The 19,744-nt window shown below is 49.2% G+C and overlaps 1 protein-coding gene across 1 annotated transcript in view; it reads right to left on the reverse strand.

Moving 5' to 3' along the window:
- The window catches only part of LOC131831241 (gamma-2-syntrophin-like), a 129,568-nt gene extending 110,356 nt beyond the window's left edge, over positions 1 to 19,212 (reverse strand). Inside the window, 3 exon segments of the mRNA XM_059173401.1 lie at positions 1,549 to 1,686; positions 17,323 to 17,384; positions 19,122 to 19,212. Coding sequence (XP_059029384.1) covers positions 1,549 to 1,686; positions 17,323 to 17,384; positions 19,122 to 19,212 — 291 coding nt within the window.
- Between the last annotated feature and the right edge of the window lie 532 nt (positions 19,213 to 19,744).

The raw sequence follows: 19,744 nt of genomic DNA on the forward strand, positions 1-19,744 counted from the left end.
CTGAAAAGCCCCATCAAGATCCCAGAACGTGGAGTCCAAATATCCTGGACCTGGTCTAGATCCCAGTCAGAACGTGGACCTCCATTCCTAGGCAGATGAAACCTGCCCCCGAGGACGACAGCACCACAGCCGCCCACCGTAGCCAGAGAGAGACGGGAGCGCAAACACTCGCATCCCCCATGAGAACCCGATAGTGAAGAGGTGAAGGAAATGCGGGGCCTCCCTCTCCTCCCAGAATCTGCCCGGCTCCTGTGGCCAAGGCCAGGCACCTTTCATCAACCAGGCGAAATGAGCTGTTCGGCCTCAACTGGCGGCCGCTCATTCCAGGGCCCCCTCCCCCGGTCCCTGCTCAGCACCCACCACCCCGGGGTCTCCCATCCGTGCTCTTGTGGGAGTCTTCAGATGGAGACTGTCGTGTCTGACATGTTGTTTGAGCGGCACCTGGGGATCCTGGCTCCATGTGTGGCTCCTGTCTTACTTCAAGACGTTCCCTGTTTTCCCGTCTGCCGGGTCCTCTTCTCCCCTGTCCCACCTCCCTAACTTCTCAGGAAACACCAGGTCATGTGGGTGGGCCAACATCCCCTCCCCCAAGCCGCCAGGTTGGCCGTCCTTCTTGGCCACCGACATTCTGCTCGCTTTTCCCCTGCGCCCGTGCTCTGCCGCGAGCGTCCCCAGGTCCGCAGATCTGAAACTCTGGTGCTGCCCCAGTAGATTTTTTTTTAAAGATTTTATTTATTTATTTGACAGGCAGAGATCACAAGTAGGTGGAGAGGCAGGCAGAGAGAGAGGAGGAAGCAGGTCCCCCTGAGCAGAGAGACCAATGCGGGGCTCGATCCCAGGACCCTGGGATCATGACCTGAGCCGAAGGCAGAGGCTTTAACCCACTGAGCCACCCAGGCACCCCCTGCCCCAGTAGATTTTAAAAATCATTAAATTTAATTTTGACTTCTCTCTTTTGTGACAAGAACACCGGTCATTAACGGACACTTTGGTTACTTTTCAGCAGGTTCTGTTCAACAGCCAGTTGTGTCCTCCAGAACCGGCTGCCAAGACAGCGAACGCAGGCGGAGGACCGGATGTCCGCACAGTTCTACCCAAAATGTGTCTCACCTTCCAGAGAAGTTCACTGTAAGTGACTGAAACCAAAAGAAAAACGGAGCTTTAGCGTGGAAACGCCTGTTTGTGCCTGGACACCGGGGCAAGAGGATATGTGGTGCAGGCCAGTGCCTGCTCTGTGTGCCACTGCTCATCATTCCAGATGGAAACCCTCAGCCATGCATCACCTCCCACGCTCCGTTGTCTCCATCTCCAGCAAGAGTGTGTCCCGTGTCTCGCTGCAGTGTGTGGGGACATCTTCTCCAGGGAAACACATCAATGAGGAAACCACAAAAGGCAGGGACACAGAGCGATACACCTCAACCTGACCTTGTTTTGTGGCTGGGGACGTTTAAATAGCGGGGGGGGGCAAACAGTCCTGAGGCCGTCAGTGACCTTCCCGAGGAGCCTCCCTGGCAAGCCCATGCAGAGCACAGTGCCCGGGGCACTTACGTGGGCACCATGACTGCTCCCCCCGACACAGACCACGTCCTGTTTCTGCACCATGAGGACCTCTGGTGTCAGCTTCAGGCAGATGTCGTATGCGCTTCCAGACCCCTCATGGTACAGGGAGGCAATGCCGGTTCTGGCCTGTGGGACAAAGCAGAAACACAGGCAGAGGTTATTATGAGTGTGGGGACTGCGGGGGCTGTGGCAGGACCACAGCTCGCTCACCCACAACCCCCGAGAATGCACCGGGACAGACCACGTGGGGACAGCACAGCAAAGTCCGTATGGCCATGGCTTCATGAATTTAACACATGGTAAGTATGAATTCTGAGTTACTGTTTCCAAGCAGTTCTTACGGGATTTCATAAAAATATTTTTAAAAGAAAATTAGGATTTTCTTTAAAAGCTTGAAAATATTAGTACCTTGTTCAAATCCACTTTTCTACCTTTAGAAAGGTTTTTGTTTCCATGTTTATCAAAGCTCTTTGAATGGCAAGAAATGTTGAAAATCAGCAAAACGTGTTATCAGTATTCTCATCATTACATGGAAACCGACTGTATCAGAAGTGCTGTCCCCCAGACAGGATGACCCAAGAAAGACCTTGCTCCCAGGATGAAGCTGTGACTCAGAGTAACCAAACTCCATCAGTCAGCCAGATGCTGTGATGGGACAGCCCAGCCCTGGGACACTGTGGGATGGGACCACACAGAAGCACCCGTGTACCAGGGACCCTTCGAGACTGGCAATCAGCCACATGAGCAGAAAAAGAAGAGACTCCCAAGATCACTGATAAATTCCAAAGACGGTGTTCGATAATGTTAAATACTCATCCACAATGGAACCTTCTGGTAAAAGGCACCGTCCTTCACCTTCGGGAAAACATCTAAAAAGACAGCGTTTGTCACTCACCATGAGGGATTATTGGAAGCTTCCCCTGGAGACAGAGGCTAAGAAAAAGATGCACGATTGCTCCTGCTGCTGCTCCTGGCCAGTTCGAGCAGGCATACGGCACATGCTTCAAACACACGTGATGCACAAAGGAAAGGAGTAGAATGAAGCTGTTTCACAGGTGGGATCCCTGAGCAGGAGAATCAAAGCACCTACATCACATCTGTCCCGCGAACATTCCAACCTTCTGTCTACAGCATAGCATCACTACCAGCTAATGGGTTATCAGGAAAATACCGCAAAAGGAGCATCAATGTATCAGCAACAAATAACAACCCTGGAAAGGAAAGGATACACTTCGCGGAGAATTAACCACCAGCATCCAGAAACCGGCTGATGAAAACTGGGCAGGTCTCCACACTTAAAATCTGAGACTGTTACTGGGAGGGAAACAATGAGACCTGAATAAGTTATGGATCGTGTTCACAAACTGGACAGATTCCTGCTCTGGAGCGGTCGGAGTTCTCTATGAGTTCACCTACAAATCAGTCTCTGAATTAATCTGTTGTGAATTCAAAACAAAATCATAAACCCCAGCAAGTCTTTCGAAACTGACAAAATAATTTTAAATTTCAAATGGAATTGTAATCACATAGAGTGAGTGCAATCCTGAAGGACACCCAGGCAGAAGACGTACAATGCCAGGTATAAAGAACCATCTTGAGGTTCTAGCAATGAAAATATGGGGTATTTGCTTGAGAAAGTAGCTAGGCAGAGAAGACAGAATACACAGCCCAGAACAAATCCACTTTCGTCTGTCTGCTCACGTGTGACAAGTACAACACGAAGGTCAGGTAGGAAAGAACCCAGGAAAACATAACTCAGCGCCCCGGGGAAGAGCACAGGAAACAACCCAGTCCAGCCCGACTTCAGAGCGACAGCTACACGGCGAATCAACAAAATGCTTAAAAGCAAACAGGTGAAAACATTTCCATGGACTCAGAGTAAAGTTGATTTGAACAGCATGTAAAACCAGTTCTAGCCTGCAGATGCCCTAATTTTGAAATTCTAATCCAGAAAGGGACTAACGGTTCAACATAAAAACTGAGAAATTATTTTAAATAAAACTTACCCCAAAGAGATCAAAACGTTACCCACAGAGTGAGCGATCTTGGCATCACATATATTTGATAGAGACACACACAGAAGGTAAAAAGTGCTCCTAAAATCAGCAGGAATAATAGGAATTTTGTGAGTCTCTGAAAGACCAGTTAAACGCCTCCAAAAACCTCGCACGAGGTGGTGAGAATCCCCACCTCAGCGTGTCACGCAGCATTTTCCTGAAAAAGTTTGTCTCCCATCAGACAGGATAAACGAGTTTAAAGGTATAAAAATCCAACGGCATTTACAACATTCACAAAGGATACTGAGGTCCACCAATAGAACTGGGAAGGACACAAACGTCAGACATCACTGCGGCTAGCGTAGGTACGGCTGCATAAAAATCACACTCAATCTACATAATCTGCAAACACGGCTGCATGTTTATATAATAATTTATAAACAATAATGTAAGGACACAATTATTTTGAAAACACAATTTGTATAATTACACATAGAACCAAGAGAAAAAAAAAAAAAGAATTTCCTCCAAAAATCCACTCGGTACCCAGGGCTATACCCACCAAAACCACTTGAGGACTTCAAGGAGAACACTGGATCCTTTATTGGAATTGTTGAAGAATACTAATTAAACAGAGAACCATCTGTGCATAAGAAAATGAAGTGTATCAACCGTCCCAAAGCTGATCTATTTGCTCACTGCAGAACTGGTCAGGACCTGGACAGAAAGGTCTGGACTTCCTAGAATGCAGGGGTCCCGGGGGCCAGGATGGGCAGAGGAGGGTCTCGTCCTGGCAGGGACCAGTTCTGCAGTTGACCCCGGGCCCTGCGGGACTCTTCTCCAGGACCTGGCCCCTGCGCCATCAGGATGCAAACTCAAGACATCCTCAGTGTCCTCGGCTGCTTTCCTAGCCCTTCAAAGTGCTACAGGAAATAATGGTTCTTATGCCTGTTACTGTCAACAGCCCCTGGAATCAACGGGCTCTGTCATCATCCAGCTGTAAGAACAACTGCAGGTAAAAACAGTCCAGGGCTAGAAACACGGCTGAAGAGCCACTCGGAGAGGCCAGCCAGGGCCCCCAGTGAGCGTGGACACCTGTGGCAGCGGGACACTGGCTGGGAACAAGACTAGATATTAAGACAGCAGCAGCAGAATCGAAGCGTCCCATAGACCCTCCTACAATCCCGGGTACAGACATGCAGCTGGTGCAGCCGGCTCCTCTCAGACCCTTGGGCTTTTCTGACAGGGCACATGAGGCAGAAGCAGGGCAACACTGGGCAGCGGCACTGCAGCGAAACATGGTTTCACCCAAGGCCCTGCCAGGGAGGCCCCTGCACACCCCTGGGAGGGGGACCCACCACCCCAGCCACCAGTGGGCTGCCACCAGGCTAGGAGCTCCTGTCCTCTCAGCCCAGCCGGGTGCGTGCACTTCCGGAACTTTATTGGCAGAAGACATGTCCTTTTTTTTGCCACCCTCTACGGCAGACCAGCTCCCGGTGAAAACCGATCTGCTGCAGTAGACTCAGAGTTGACAGGAAGCAAACTCAGAAACCAAACAGCTCCTCTGACAGCACGCCTGCCTGTCACGCCTGCCTGTCACGCCTGCCTGTCAGCCCGTGTTTCTGGTTGTAGTTAGCATCAGAGTCCACGTGGCAGAAGGAGGAGCCCTCCGCTACCTACACTGCCATTACGCACTCAGCCACATGGGAAACGTTTCCACCCCACCTTTTGAAATGATTCATGCCATCGAGTATGATACGCATTTTAAAGAAAAAAACCTAAGGCATTTTTAGTTTGGAACACAAAAAAGAGGAATTTGTACCTTAGGAGACAGTTCCCTACCAGCAACGGACTAGCAAGATGGATAGATCCTCATGGATTTGGCGAAGGTAGAGACACCACCTCTTCCCTGAGCTTCTCTAGGGCATGGGGCATGGAGGGCAGGAAAGGGCGGCCGCCCCAGAGCCACAGAAGGTGGGGTGGGAGCGATGGGGGCAGGCGCACAGGCACTGAACAAGGACGAGGAGGGAGAAAAGCTGAGGCTGGAAGCTCGGGGCGGGGCAAGGGGTTCTGAACTGAGCTGCTCCCTAAAATCACCTGCAGAGCATCCAAAGCCACGGGAGACTGGCCCCCAGCAGCAACTCCAGCTCACAGGTCCAGGTGAGGGTCACAAATTCCCCGGTGATTCTGTTGGGCAGAAAGATTGAGAACAACCACGGGGAGGCTGCTTGGTTAGAAACGAAAGGAGGGAGACCTGATCCACACAAGGCAAGCCCTGGGGGGCCGGTCTGGGGTAAGAATCAGGACCTGGGGTTGCAAACTCCCTCACTTCTTCATAGACCAACATCCTTCCTCAGATGGCTCAACTCCAGACGGGGTAGCCGTCCGTTACAGCGGGAGGCTCTGGGGAGCTGCCCCTCACTGACCACCAGCCACAGAAGGACACAGATGCAAGTGAGCATCCAAACCTTCTGGGATTGCATCAGCTTCGTATCTCAGAGACACGGCTGCCCGTGGGGAGACAAAGCAGGGCTCACACTGCCCCACAATCCAGGAACATGCCATGGATCTGGTCTCTCAAATGACTGCCCTAAAAGTCATTTCCAGTCCAATCTCAATCAGTTCCACTGACCAGGGAGCAGCCGGTCAGCCATCTGATACAAAGTGACTGGCTCCCCATCCTGGTACGCTTAGAGCCGTCAGAGAAACAAGCAAGGTCTGTCAGTAATGACATCCTTATAATATATTTTTAGGGGAAAGAAGGTAGAGCTTCATGATACTAATTTCTATTTCTGCAAAAACAGAATCCCATAAAAGTCACAAAGACTCTTAATAAAATGGCATAACATATGAATAACTTGGATTAGACACACACACAAAAAATAGCATTTCAATATTATTTAAAATAGATAGCCACCTGCTTAAATTATATTTTAAAATGCAATCAATTGTGAGGAAAATATTGGGGGAAAAAAGTCCTACCAGTATACACACCTGGTAGTCATAAAAGACATTAAAACAATTGAAGCAAAATATATGAATCACCATTTGTCATTACAAGAATTCAACTGTCAGGGGCGCCTGGGTGGCTCAGTGGGTTAAAGCCTCTGCCTTTAGCTCAGGTCATGATCCCAGGGTCCTGGGATCGAGCCCCACATCGGGCTCTCTGCTCTGCAGGGAGCCTGCTTCCTCCTCTCTCTCTCTCTCTGCCTGCCTCTCTGCATACTTGTGATCTCTGTCTGTCAAATAAATAAATAAAATCTTTTTAAAAAAATGAATTCAACTGTCAGTCTCAGACGCTACTGTTGAAGCTATCTAAACAATTCTTCATATATATATTCAAGATTTACTTATTTATTTACAGAGGGAGAGAGAGACAGAGAAGAGTGTTGGAGGGAGAGGCAGAGAAAGCTGATGCCTGCTCAGTGCAGTGCCAGACACGGGGCTTGATCTCATGACCCCAAGATCACAACCTGGGCTGAAACCAAGAGTCAGATGCTTCACCTGCTGCGCCATCCCAAAGCCCCTAATATGTATTTTCTAAACCTACATATTTTAGGTGGGAATTTTTCACCCCTTTCAAAAAAGCAAAATTAGAGGCAAACCCTCATTACGGAAACAGAGTCTGCGCGCTTCGCACTTTTTCCACACGCATGTGGGTTTGCAAAGAGGGAGAGACTGTGCAGGTGGGTTCTTGTGAGCAAAGATGCGTTCCTCCACAAACATGCACCCAGCTGGGAAGAAGGAACAGCAGTGGGGAAACGGGTGAAGAATCAGCACTTTGCCTAACTTTTCCTGAGGTGCCACATGTTCCACTGGGGACACCCGTGACACCGGACGTCATAAGCTTCTGACATCTCTAATGGCACTGAGCTAGGTTACTGGATTCAGCAGACTCCCCGGCATCAAGCGGAACGTTCACACTCTTGTCACAAAACAGGGCGTGCACCTGACTGCAGGCATCAGGACGACTGTAAGGCTCAACAAGCTTGTAACCCTGCTCTCGGCAGTCTCTATGACACTGAACTTCTTTACAGTTGGATTAATTGTATTCAAAAAGAAAATGGCACACATGGCTCTCGTGGACACTATTAAAACAAGGGGAAGCCCACGACCTCAGGAAGACACGGTCCCCAAGGTCAAGGGCACCGGAAGCCTTTCCAGGAAGGCACCAGAAGCCATTGCGCGTTCACAGGCAGAACTAGCGCCACATGCTACTTTCTTTTTCCATAATAATCTTTTCTTTTCAGTCTGGTCGCAGAAACTCACATTCTACGAGGTTATATTAGAGAAGAAGCAGTGTTGGTTAAGGATTTTTACGAAAACTGATAACATCCAAATGCCCTAACAAAGGCAAATGTAGTCCATCCACCTCAAGTACTCTGACAAGCATCGACCCTGGCTTATTTACATCCACACACGGTATCATGGACACAATCATTCTGAGGCACCTGATTCAAACTTTGTTATTTTTGGCCACAAGAAGCACGTCTCAAGTACCGGTTTCCCGCCACGTATCCCCCCGCAGGCGGCTCTCATCTGAAGGCAGAGGGAGCCCAGGACCCCTGCACGCCATGGAAATGCTGCCCCTCCCCCTGTGACTGGACACAGAGCGCCCACCTCACCCACCAAGTCCACTCCCACGTATGGAACTGGCAGAACCGAACACATGTACGCACAAACACACATCCACAGTGTCCACGGCCACGCCACTCAGAACACCCGAGTGTCCATCGGGTGACAAAGGGATGCATCACATGATGGAATCGTCCAGTCACAGAAGAAAGGAAGTTCCCACAGACGCCGTGAAGGCGGCTTGCAGACACCACTGGCGAGAGCAGGCAGTTGCCAAGGCCTCCAAAGCTCCAGGACCAGCAAATGCATGGAACAGAGACTTGTGGCTGCCAGAGGGGTGGGGGCAGGTGCCAGGACTCATCGGCCGGGCGTGGTGCTCCCCTCAGCGTGGTGATCACGCCCTGGTGCAGCCCAGTCAGTATGACAGCCACCACCAAATCATACCCACATGGACTCGCGTGGTACATGGGTCACCCCTCAGCAACGGTGTTAGGTTTTCTGAGTAAGAGGGCAGGTCTGATCCCAGCTCAGATCCATGAATTAATAAGAGCCACCACTGAGATAACCCTCAGAATCCTGAGAGCAAGGGGACCAGAACCATCTGCTAAGTCTCCTGAGCAACAATCCGGGACTCGTGCAGCCACGTGCTGTCCCGACTGGGCAGGAAGAGGCAGCCGGGGAGGATGCAGCTGTGAGCATGCATTTCCCAGGCATCCAGGCACATATGAAGCGTGGGTGAGGGGGTGGCCTGTGGCACCACTACAAGCCACACACCACAAATTGGGGTGTGTCCCACAAGTGTGCCAGTTCCCCACGTGTGAACACAAGGACAGAATGTGGCCAGGCAGGCCACAGCCAGGAGAGGCACAGAGCCACACCATTTCTCTGTAGGTGACAACCTTCCATAGAAATTAGCTCATCAGAACTCACATAGATCTGCAGACAACGAACAAACTCGGAATTAATCAGCGCCTTCTATAAGGGCTCAAAGCTTAGATCAGTAATGGGTACAGACTTGAACTTTGAAGGAAAAAAAAAATCCTATGCTGCATAAAGGATTTCAAAGTACAGGAAAGAGAGAATCACTCTCAGACATTCAACAGAAAAATCAAAAACCTGACAGCCGCAGACAACAGAAATAAATGAAGGAAGAATCTCAATTCTGAGTAAAAACAGACTGTCTTCAGCCCTCCAATAATCAAATTCAGGAGTAAAAGAATAACACGCCAGCTACACGGACAGAGTTACTCGTCAGCACGTGATAGATCACCCAAATAAACCAGGACAGAAAATCTTAGGATCTTGTTGACAAATCTCAGAAAATTATTACAAAACACCAACTATTGTCACTACTGTCTGACATTGTTCTGAAAATCCCAGCTATGTTAATAAGGCAGGGAATCAAAATATGGTGTTTAATGCCTAGAAAAGAAGAGGAAAAATTATCATTCCCGGCAGACAATGCAACTGCTCATCTTGGAAAGAACAGATTTCCCAGACAGGAGGGAAGAGCTTGTTTCAGTTTTGAAAGCTCTTCACAGGAGTTCTGCTGACAATAGAATAATGACAGAAATAAACTGAAGACACACGAAAATATACAAAAATACTGAAAAGGAAAGACAGTGTCACACAGACTAGAGAAATATGAGTTCCCTGAAGGACGTCAAACCCATTTAAACCCATTCATGAAAGAAAAAAAAGTGCTCCAGCAACAACTATAAGTAAAACATTATAACAAAACACTGACAAGAGGAGACGATAGATCACAGGGTGCCTGGGAGGCTCCATGGGTTGAGCGTCTGACTCTTGATTTCTGCTCTTGATTCCTGATCTCAGGGCTGCGAGCTTGAGCCCTGCCTCCAGCTCTGGGAGGAGTCAGCTTGGGAGTCCCTCTCCCTGCTCCTCCCTGACTCGCTCTCCTTCTCTAAACTTCAAGATAAATAAAGAAACACAACATCAAGAGGATTCAACAGTCAAGACCACACACATTTCCAACAAATATTCAAATTTAAAGCCAATAACCAAATAATGTAGATAAACATAATTAAAACTGTGGTTGGAGATGTGGGTACAATCCTTTGAGTCCATCAGCTGTTAGAATAAGAGGAAAAAAATCAAAGTTCGAGAAGATTCGAAACACGATTATGAATCCTGAAAGAATCGGTTGAGAATTTTTGAAACACTCACTTTAGGAGTGTCTGCTGGCTCAGCTGGTGGAGCGTGGGACTCGTGGGGTGAGGGTCCTGAGCTCAAGGCTGAGAGGACACAGCAGTTCCTTTCAGAACAAAAACAAAACTCGTTTCAGAGCCCCCAGGGAACACCACCCCAAATCAAGCACAAAGAATTGCTGTTGGTCAGAATGGAGTCTCTGATCGTGCCCAGAGGGAACCCCAGATCACGCTCAGAAATCCCACAGAATGTGACACCAGCTTGCAGAGAAAAGACAGGAGGAATGAACTGAATGAAAATAATATTACTTCAAAACTCTCCCAGAGTTCCTTAGCATTCCCAACAGTTTGGTAAAAACAACAAAACCCACAGTTTAGGCGAGGATATGAGGACACTGGAGCCCTTTGGTACCTTCAGGGTGTTCAGACCCGAGCGGCACCCCACACGCGCTCCTGGGTCTCTCACTGACAGGTGCACCAGTGCGTCCTAACCCAGCCACCCCAGTCTGGGGCACAAGACCAGAGAAGCCTGTTGCCGGTCCACAGAGAATGTCTATACCAGCCACAAGCCCAAAGAAACATTTCTGGAACGGCCACCTGAGAACACCTGAAAATCCAGACCTCCGTGACAACCGAAGGATATTGGCAAAAGTCTTTAAGTTGAACCATTCACAATGTACAAAATTAACCAAAGGTCAAGGAGGAAAAAATGTCAAGGGCAGAGGGAAGGTCAAAGGAAGGAGGAGGTCAAGGGCAGAAGAAGGTCACAGGCAGAAGGGGTCAAGGATGAAGGAAGCTGAAGGAAGGAGGAGGAGGAGGCGGTCACAGCTGCACTGGCCTAGGCAGGGAGGAAGGGGAAACACCGGAGCAGGCAGAGGAGCAGGATGTCCCGATGGGCTGGGGGTGGGAGGAGCGTCGGGCACAGGCTCCAGCAGGGGAAGGGAGAGGCGGGTGCAGCAGGGCCCTCCAGAGCAGCATGCCCAGGAGGCCGGAGGGGCCGACACAGGGCCTCTTCTCCCAAAACAGTCTCCCTCCCTCATTTGCCTGTGTCTTTGGAGGTTGGCAAAGGCCACTCTGCAATTTCCTAAGCCTACTTGCAGAGGGGATGTCCTTGCACTGTGACCTCTACCAAGTTCTCACGGATGCCCCGGAGCACCTGAAATCCACAGAGAGGAGGACGAACTTCCTGTCCTACTTTCTATTCAATGCTCGTTCTCAGGGCCTGGACAGGAACTCTGCTGGAGAGTCGGATTAATAATCCTGAAATCCCATAAAACAAGGCTAGAGCGGTTTTCGATTAAAAGCCGTGTGTCTGCATCTGGCACTGAATGGTGGAAAGAACTTCCAGAAATTAACTGTCCAGTAATGACTGACAGCTGTTTGAGTTTCCAGACGCTGATTAACAAGTCATATTAAAATTATTTATTGCTCTTGGACTGGTTTTAAAAGATATATTTTAAACTCTACAAATCTGCAGCAAAGCAAAATAAAATAACAAATCTACTGTGGTGCTCACACGGACGTCGGAACTTCTGTGTCTGAGACCCGGCTGAGCAAACCCATGATCCCATGGGACCCAAAATGCCAAATCTCCAAGTGCAGTCCGTCCCGGGGCCTCCGGAACGAATGCACGCAAGTGGATGATGCTGTCTGTGGCACCAGGCGCTGACCCTTCCTAGGAGCTCCAGGGAAGCAGGCAGGTGCACGGGGTTCCCAAGGCACCCGCCCAGCCTGGCCCTGCCTGCTCTTAGTGCTGTCCCACACTGCAGCCCGCCCTGCTGTCTGCTCTCAGTCACCGGGTGCTCCACATCCCCAGGTTCCCTGGTTCCTCCAAGTTGAACTTCATTCCCGCCCAGACGCTCTCCAGTTACCAGCACCCTGCAAAGCCCCAAAGGGGAAAATCCGGGTCAGTCCCTGTGATTTCCTCCTGACTCTGCCAGACTCTTGTCCACGATCAGACAGAAACACAGTCTGGTGTGTTTTATGAGTGAGTGTTTTATAGTTTGATTTTTTTACACTAATTTCTTAGCCTATTTGGAATCCATGGAGCAGATCTTAATTTTTTTTTTCAAAATAACTACAATTATATCAGTGCCATCCACTTCCTGCTGCCATGATTTATTTAACAAACTCCCCAGGCTGTTCACTCCCGACGGACCACGCACACCGATCTGTGCGACCTGCCTCACGCCCATGCCACACGCCCTTCCCACTATAACAGCATGCGACAATTCTGCTCTCATTCGCTAGGACAGGTCAGCGTCTTTTTTTTTTTTTCCCAAAAACGGCCCATCTGTTCATTCTTCCCTGTTCATTGTTGCAGATAAAACTCAGAATTAATGTCTTCTGTTTAAAAATATCCTTAGTATTTTGATTGGTGTTACAGTTAGACTGCCAATTCATTTATGGAGAAAATACAACCTCCTGTATCACATGATGGTATAACCTTAGTCAAGTCATGTATTTAAATTTTAATATTTAAATTTTTCAGATGGAATGACCCAATTAATTTTATGACTGGTCTGACCAATAACAGAATGATCTGAACAACAACACAAAAATTTAAACCCTTAAGTTTTCTTCATGTTGGTCCTAACTTTACTTGGGATTTTCCAAACAGGTATTTTCTTCTACTTTACTTTCTAAACCAGGGATCAGCAGACTGGCCCTCACCCTAAACCTGGCCTGGCCCCAGGTGTGCCCCAGTCTTCCCTTCCCGACCTGGGCAGATGGGGTCAACGAGACAGAGCCCACACAGGCAGGCCCCACCCCACCTTTAAGTGGGTGCTGTGGGTGTGGAACTGCTTTTCCCTCATCACCAGTCACTCCCGAGTCTCTTTCCTCATTCGTACCAGCCTAGACTTCCGAGTGCATTTTCTCCCACGTGGCCATGGGACAAGAGGTCACCAAGCTGCATCTGCAGACTCACCTGGGCCACACACCTGAGCCACCCTGCAGCCACACCTAAGCCACAGCTGGGCTGCACCTGCATCGCACCTGACCCACACCCGAGCCACACCTGAGCCATCCCCCCAGCAGCACATGGATGTGAGCAATGAACAATTCTCCTTGGAAACAGCTAAGGTCTGAATCCAATCATCCTGGCAACACACTCTACTCACACTGACTGCAGACCCACGCTGCGGCCGTCCTCACAGGTGGGATGGTCACTGGGGTCAAGACAGGGCAACCTGTCCTTGCAGACTGACCCTCTGCTCCAAGGGGGCCAGCAGTGCAGAGAACTGGGATGACCCTGTGCAACAACATTCAGATTTGTGCTGCTGTGATCCACTACCTGTCCTATGCACACAGCCATCTTCCTACTTTAACGCAACACTGCACTTAACAGAGTTTAAAGCATTGTCTCTGGCCTCCAAAACAAAGTGTCACCACCATCTATTCACAAATTCTGACTAGAGAGAATTGCTTTAAAAACAGGTTACCTGGGGCGCCTGGGTGGCTCAGTGGGTTAAGCTTTTGCCTTTGGCTCGGGTCATGATCTCAGGGTCCTGGGATTGAGTTCCACATTGGGTTCTCTGCTCGGTGGGGAGCCAGCTCCCCCCCCCACTGCCTGCCTCTCTGCCTACTCATGATCTCTGTCAAATAAATAAATAAAATCTTAAAAAAAAAAACCACACAGGTTTCCCATCACCCAGACTCAAATACGGTGTCGACACAATTCCACCCAATTTTATGGAGAGAAACACCATAGGAGCTACTTCCATCTGCTCCTGCCCAGAGAACATGCTGCCACATGAGCAAAGTGACCAGCTGGGCCAGGCTCTGAGGACGTGACTGCCTCCCGTCCAGCTCAGTTCTCAGCTGAAGGAGTCCAGGGCCCAAGAGTAAACAAAAACCACTTGTTACTCAAAGACCAAGTCAACAAGGATTCATTTCAGCGCATCACCAGGGCATACAGAATCCTGTCTTCAGCCCCCTAGTCGGAGCTCACAAGCTTGAACTTGCGGAGGACTCGTCTGTGACCCCCACACACTCCTGGGCCATTGGAAGCATCCTGAATCCAGGATCATTTCCCTGGGCTCCTCCTCCTTGTTCTAGTGCCTCTTCACTTCCTGAAGTAAGTCTTCCCTCATCCGATCCCCTAGCCCATCCCGAGCCCTTGTTCCTCACAGCCCCAGATGCCTGTCTGCCCTGGGAAGGATGGTGTCCTCACTGCTAACTCCAGGGACTCAGGCAGCTGGGGATGTCCTCCTGGGGTGGAAATGTTCAGGGTCAGAGGCAGAGGCCACTTCTCTTTCTTGAATGGTGGTGTGGAGAAACCCTATGCAGTCTGCACACATCAGGAATGTCGTGTATCACACGCACACATCACGTCTCTCCAAACATGCCTGAGCACGTCCCACGGGCCACGTGGGCACACATGGCTGAGAACTGCCTGCCATCCGAGGGTCTCTGCAGCCATTCCCTCAGGGCCTGGAGCCAGCAGGCACATGCCCTTCTGCTTTTCAGCTGCTTGGCAGCATCGTGCGAGCCCCGTCCTTAAGAACAAGCCACCAGGATTAGAGCAGAGAATCATATGGGTGAGGCCCATTGTCCCTGATGGGGGCGAGGTGACAGGTGCATCTCCCTGAGGCACTGGGCACCAGAGCTGCTGCTGGAAAAACACTGTCGGGCAACTACCTACTCACTTTGACACAACAGCATCTTACGGATGTTCCCCACTGCACTGGCTGGTTGTGCAGCACTCAGTCTGCTCCCGTGAAAACCCAGAACTGAAAGAGAAAACCCGGAACTGAAAGAGAAAACCCAGTGTGTGTTCCTAAAGCAAAGGTATAACATTTCCTGAATTAAAGTCAGTATAATTCCCAACCGGAAGAACCAACATTGTGAAAAACAGCAGGTTCTACCTAAGAGCCTTTTCTCTATTTAGGAGCAAGCACTTGGCAGAGAATTTCTATAAGCCTTCTTAATGGCTCTGGGTAAATTTACATGAAATCACGCAGCTAATCTTCAAGCCTAATTTCAGGAGAGCTCTCATGGCACTGAACTTGAGAACTGCAGGTCACTCTCCCCTCAAGCCTCCGAGAATGTCTCTAATACTACAGTACGCCCGTCGTGGTGCCAACCGGCACTTCAATTCCACGATTTTATGTTATAAATAAATAAACAGAACTCAGTCCCCCAGTTGTTGATACTGAATGTAATTCTCAGTCTTGGGAGTTTTCCTTCCTGTAACATCATGTTTCTTACTACAGAACTCGTTCTTGACAAAAAACACAGATGTTAATCAGATATAAGATAGGAAATGAACACAGTTTTTATTTTTTGAATAAATGGTAATTTAAATACTAAGAAAAATGTAGAATCCACACCAGAAACTTTCCAGAATCCACTGAAAAGTGGATTCCATTCCAGAATCATAGGGAATCATTCTCAAACTCCCTACACTAAAATCATCTTTATATAAGTGCAGGAGAAGGGCATGTGGGCAACCCCAAACTCCCTGTGCCCTAGAAATTGTCCCAGTCATTCCCAGCCCCCCCAAAATTTGATCTGTGTGAGAAAAATAAAACTCTCATGCAGACACTACCCAGTGAACAAATCCTGTGTCAGAATGCAAAGGAATTTATTAATTTTGCATGACTGTGTCAGGAAATCATCACAATTTTCAGTTACAAAAATGTTCTTTATTTTGTTATAATTTAGTATTAAAACCAATGATTTAGTAGCATTGGGGAGTGAAGCCTTTGGATTTTCTTTTTTTAAAGTTTTTATCTATTTATATGACAGAGAGAGAGCACAAGTAAGCAGAGCAGCAGGCAGAGGGAGAGAGAGGAGGATCCTGATGTGGGGCTCGTCCCAGGACCCTGGAATCATGACCCGAGCCAAAGGCTTAACAAACAGAGCCACCCAGACGCCCCTGGACGTTTTTAAGTGGAGACAAATACCTACCTCATGCGAATCAGAGTTCTAATGGAAAGTTCTGGAATATCTTACTGTGCTTGAATATTCTTGATGGTTATAATGTTACCATAATAAATTAAAAAGTCATTCAATCAATCGTCTGGAGGTAATGCTGTGATAACATTAATTTCATAGCTGCACACTGAGCATAATCTGAAATGTCTACCTCAATTTGGTGGCACACGGCAGAGTTTTCTCATAGGAGCAAACACACTTGAAAGGCAAAATGACAGCCTTATCGGGAACATCGTTTTAGAGACACCCTTGGAGGCAGATTGACTCCACCGTCTGTGCAGCCCTGGCTCCCACACACTGACGTCACAGAGTAGATCACAGAGTGGAGCTCCCTGCTGTCTCAGAGAACAAGACTGAGGTGGTGTCAGCTCATGAAGCTATACATAACAACGTTTACAGTTGAACCCACATCGGCCCAGCACGTAATTAATGGAGCGTGTCCCAGCGATGCTACCATAACAGAAAAATACTCGGCACAACTGAGTTAGACAGTTAATTTCAGGCTCTCGTGGAGAGACTACAGCTTTTTATTTTAAATTGCTAGACATCTTTCAGAAAACCTTGGCGACTACAGGAAAGCAGGTAAAACTGCCTATGGCCTGTGTCTGAGGTATGACCAGGGCACAGATGACACCATATATCTGTGTTTGCATGGAATTGTGAAAACACATTTTTAACCAGAAGCCAGGCCCTAAGTCCTCTCCTGAGAAGCAATTTATCAGTGACTTCATGAGACACACAAGAACACATGGGAACACCCTCCAAACACATGCATGAGAATCCCCTCCGCTGCAGGCTCCCAACGTGTCAGCCACGTGCAGAGAGTCCTACACCAGGGACAGATGTGCCCATCGCCCAGTCAGTCATGCACTTACTATGCGGCTGGTAAGACCTCCTCCAAGATGTTCCCAGTGCAGAAAACAACACGTGCAACAGATACAACTGCCACAGCTTGTATTTGCTAAAGTCTATGGAGCACAGAGTATCCATGAGCAGGGGACCAGCTGAACGAGGCTGGCAGGGCACCTCCACTGCGGCCCTGGAGCAGAGAGGGCGGCCCCCCACCCCCCATCCCCGCCTACGGCAACATAGTAGCCAACATAGGAACCCGGGGGCAGGACCAGTTCACAGCTCCCTGGTCTTGCTACAAAAGGAGAGGAGAGCATCAGGGGAGAAACACAGAAGAGGAGGAAGAAAATATACATTCACTTCCCCCCCCCAAAATAAAAATTTAGATATAAACGAGAAAGAGCTGCAGTGATTGCATAAAGAGCCAGGAGCCAGTAGCTGGGGGTCGTGAGGTCTCCCTGGTGCTCCTTTACTCTGCACTGAGCTGTGCACGAGGTAGGCTTTCATTTTCAAAAATTAAATGAAGTCAAAAGAAAAATACTAAAACCCAAATATTAGAAACTAATTTAAATATTGAAGCTGATTGTTAAATGGATACTATGACCACAAACAGAACAGCTTCACAAAACCGAGCCCATCACACTGGTCTGTCTGTTCATAACTGAAGATGTTCTGAAGTTCGACAGTGAGAAATCCCCAAAACCCCGCTTCATCGTTCCCCACGAGATTATGGCGTCCTCATCCGGAGAGCATTTGTGTACACACGGGACTAGTGAACGCGCCAGCATGATAGGATTACTAGAACTCACAATTCTCACTGGGACAGAAAAGAAAAAGCAAATCCAGGCAAAAGTCCTGTAGGGTGAGATGTGAAAGTCTTGACAGTATAAAAGTACATTGTCTTGCTTTGTCCATTGTCTTGGAAGGTTTGTTTCTACATATTCAATTAAGCCCAGTAAAAAAAGCAAATGCAACTTCCTGGGAGATTTGGGGGTCCATTTCTGGGTCCCTCAAAGAAGTGACAAGGGTCAACCTGAGATCTGGCAGTGTCAGAACAGGACGACCCAGAGATGGGGCATGTGCTGAGACCAGGAGGCGGCCTGCAGAGCTGTGGGAGCCTCCCCACCCACGGCCGGGCCCGGTAACAGGCCGGAACACACTAGATAAACGCACAGCCCAGCGTGTGGACCGCGGCTCAGAGAGTTAAGGAGAAAGAGGAGCCGAGAAGCAGAAAATCCTGTCCCGACGGCTGCCACCGAAGCCCAGGGCTCCGGACAAGCAAGAAGCGCTGACCTTGTCCTTCCAAGAGGAACTCGAGCATGTCTCTCATGGAGGGGGGGTGGGGGGGCTGTTGGTCCATGGAAGAGGAAGTCACTTTGCCAGACCTGAGGGCATACAGGACTCAGGAGGACCCCAGTCAATGCGAATGCCGTCAGACAAAACGGTGTTGGTAAACAGTGAATGACAGAGAGGGAGAGGTCCAGGAGTCCCTCCCTTAACCAACTGAGAAACTCAGATCGTGATGACAGACAGCCCGATGGGAGGACAGGCTGTGGGTTTGGGGCTGAAACTCATGATGTACGCAGCACACGCACAACGTACATGAAGAAAACATATAAAAACATCAGTTATGGAAACTGGGTAATGGGTATATGGGCATTTACTGGGATCGTTCTTCAACTTTTCTATGTTTTAGAAAATAATCATTAATATAAATTTGGAGAAAAATCACAGTCTTCGGTACACAGTTGCAGCATGCTCAGACCCCATATGGACAGAGAGGCTGAGGCGTGACTCTGTGAACTGCACCCTTCCCGTACATGTGAGTCACTCCTGGAGCGGGGGGCCTCTGGCGACACGAGTCCCCAGCCCAGCAGCCATCTGCTGGAGCGGGTCTCCTCTGTGTCACCAACTGGTGACCGAGCGTCAGGCTCGGAGAAAAGGCACAGACATAGGAGCGGGGGAGAACCAGCCTCAAACCCCAGACTGGGGGGTTGCTGGCCATGCTTTTGAGATTGGCCCTGCCACTTGCCATCCTGGCCCAAGTGAGACACCTGGGGGTCACTCTGTAGCCCCTTGCCCCATGTCCCTGCGTCATCAGCCAGGCCCTGGTGCTTCTCCATCTTTCCACTTTCTGAATCTCACAGCCACCTTCCTAACTCAAAGCATCGCCTCTCACCTAAATTGTTCCGATGAACACATCACCCACCTCACAGCTTCCAGGACTGGAGTATCTGCAACACTGTCTGTATCACAACCAAACCTATAGGTATTTGAAAAATGCACTCAAACACACTGAAACAACCAATAATCCCACTTTGCATATGACATTCTCTGTTGCACTGAGCAGAGTCTGAATTTCTTGGCAGATCCTATGAAGCCTCATCTCTGGCCCCCAATTACCAATGACCTCACTTGCTCCTTCCTCTGAACATTCACACGCACTACTCCATCTGCCTGAGAAACCCTTCCCTGCCCACCTCTCCCACCCTCCCATGAAGGGAGCCCACCCTGACCTCCCAGGTGCTCCAGGGTGTCCTGTCTCCCCGTGGAAGTACGGGGCCACCACGGCGAACTCGCCTCACCTCTCTGTCCCCAGAAACCAACTCACATATGCATCTGGCCCCCGTGATGGTTCATTTTGTGCACAACTTG

Source organism: Mustela lutreola, chromosome 5 (assembly GCF_030435805.1).
Source record: "Mustela lutreola isolate mMusLut2 chromosome 5, mMusLut2.pri, whole genome shotgun sequence".
Lineage (NCBI taxonomy): Eukaryota > Metazoa > Chordata > Mammalia > Carnivora > Mustelidae > Mustela > Mustela lutreola.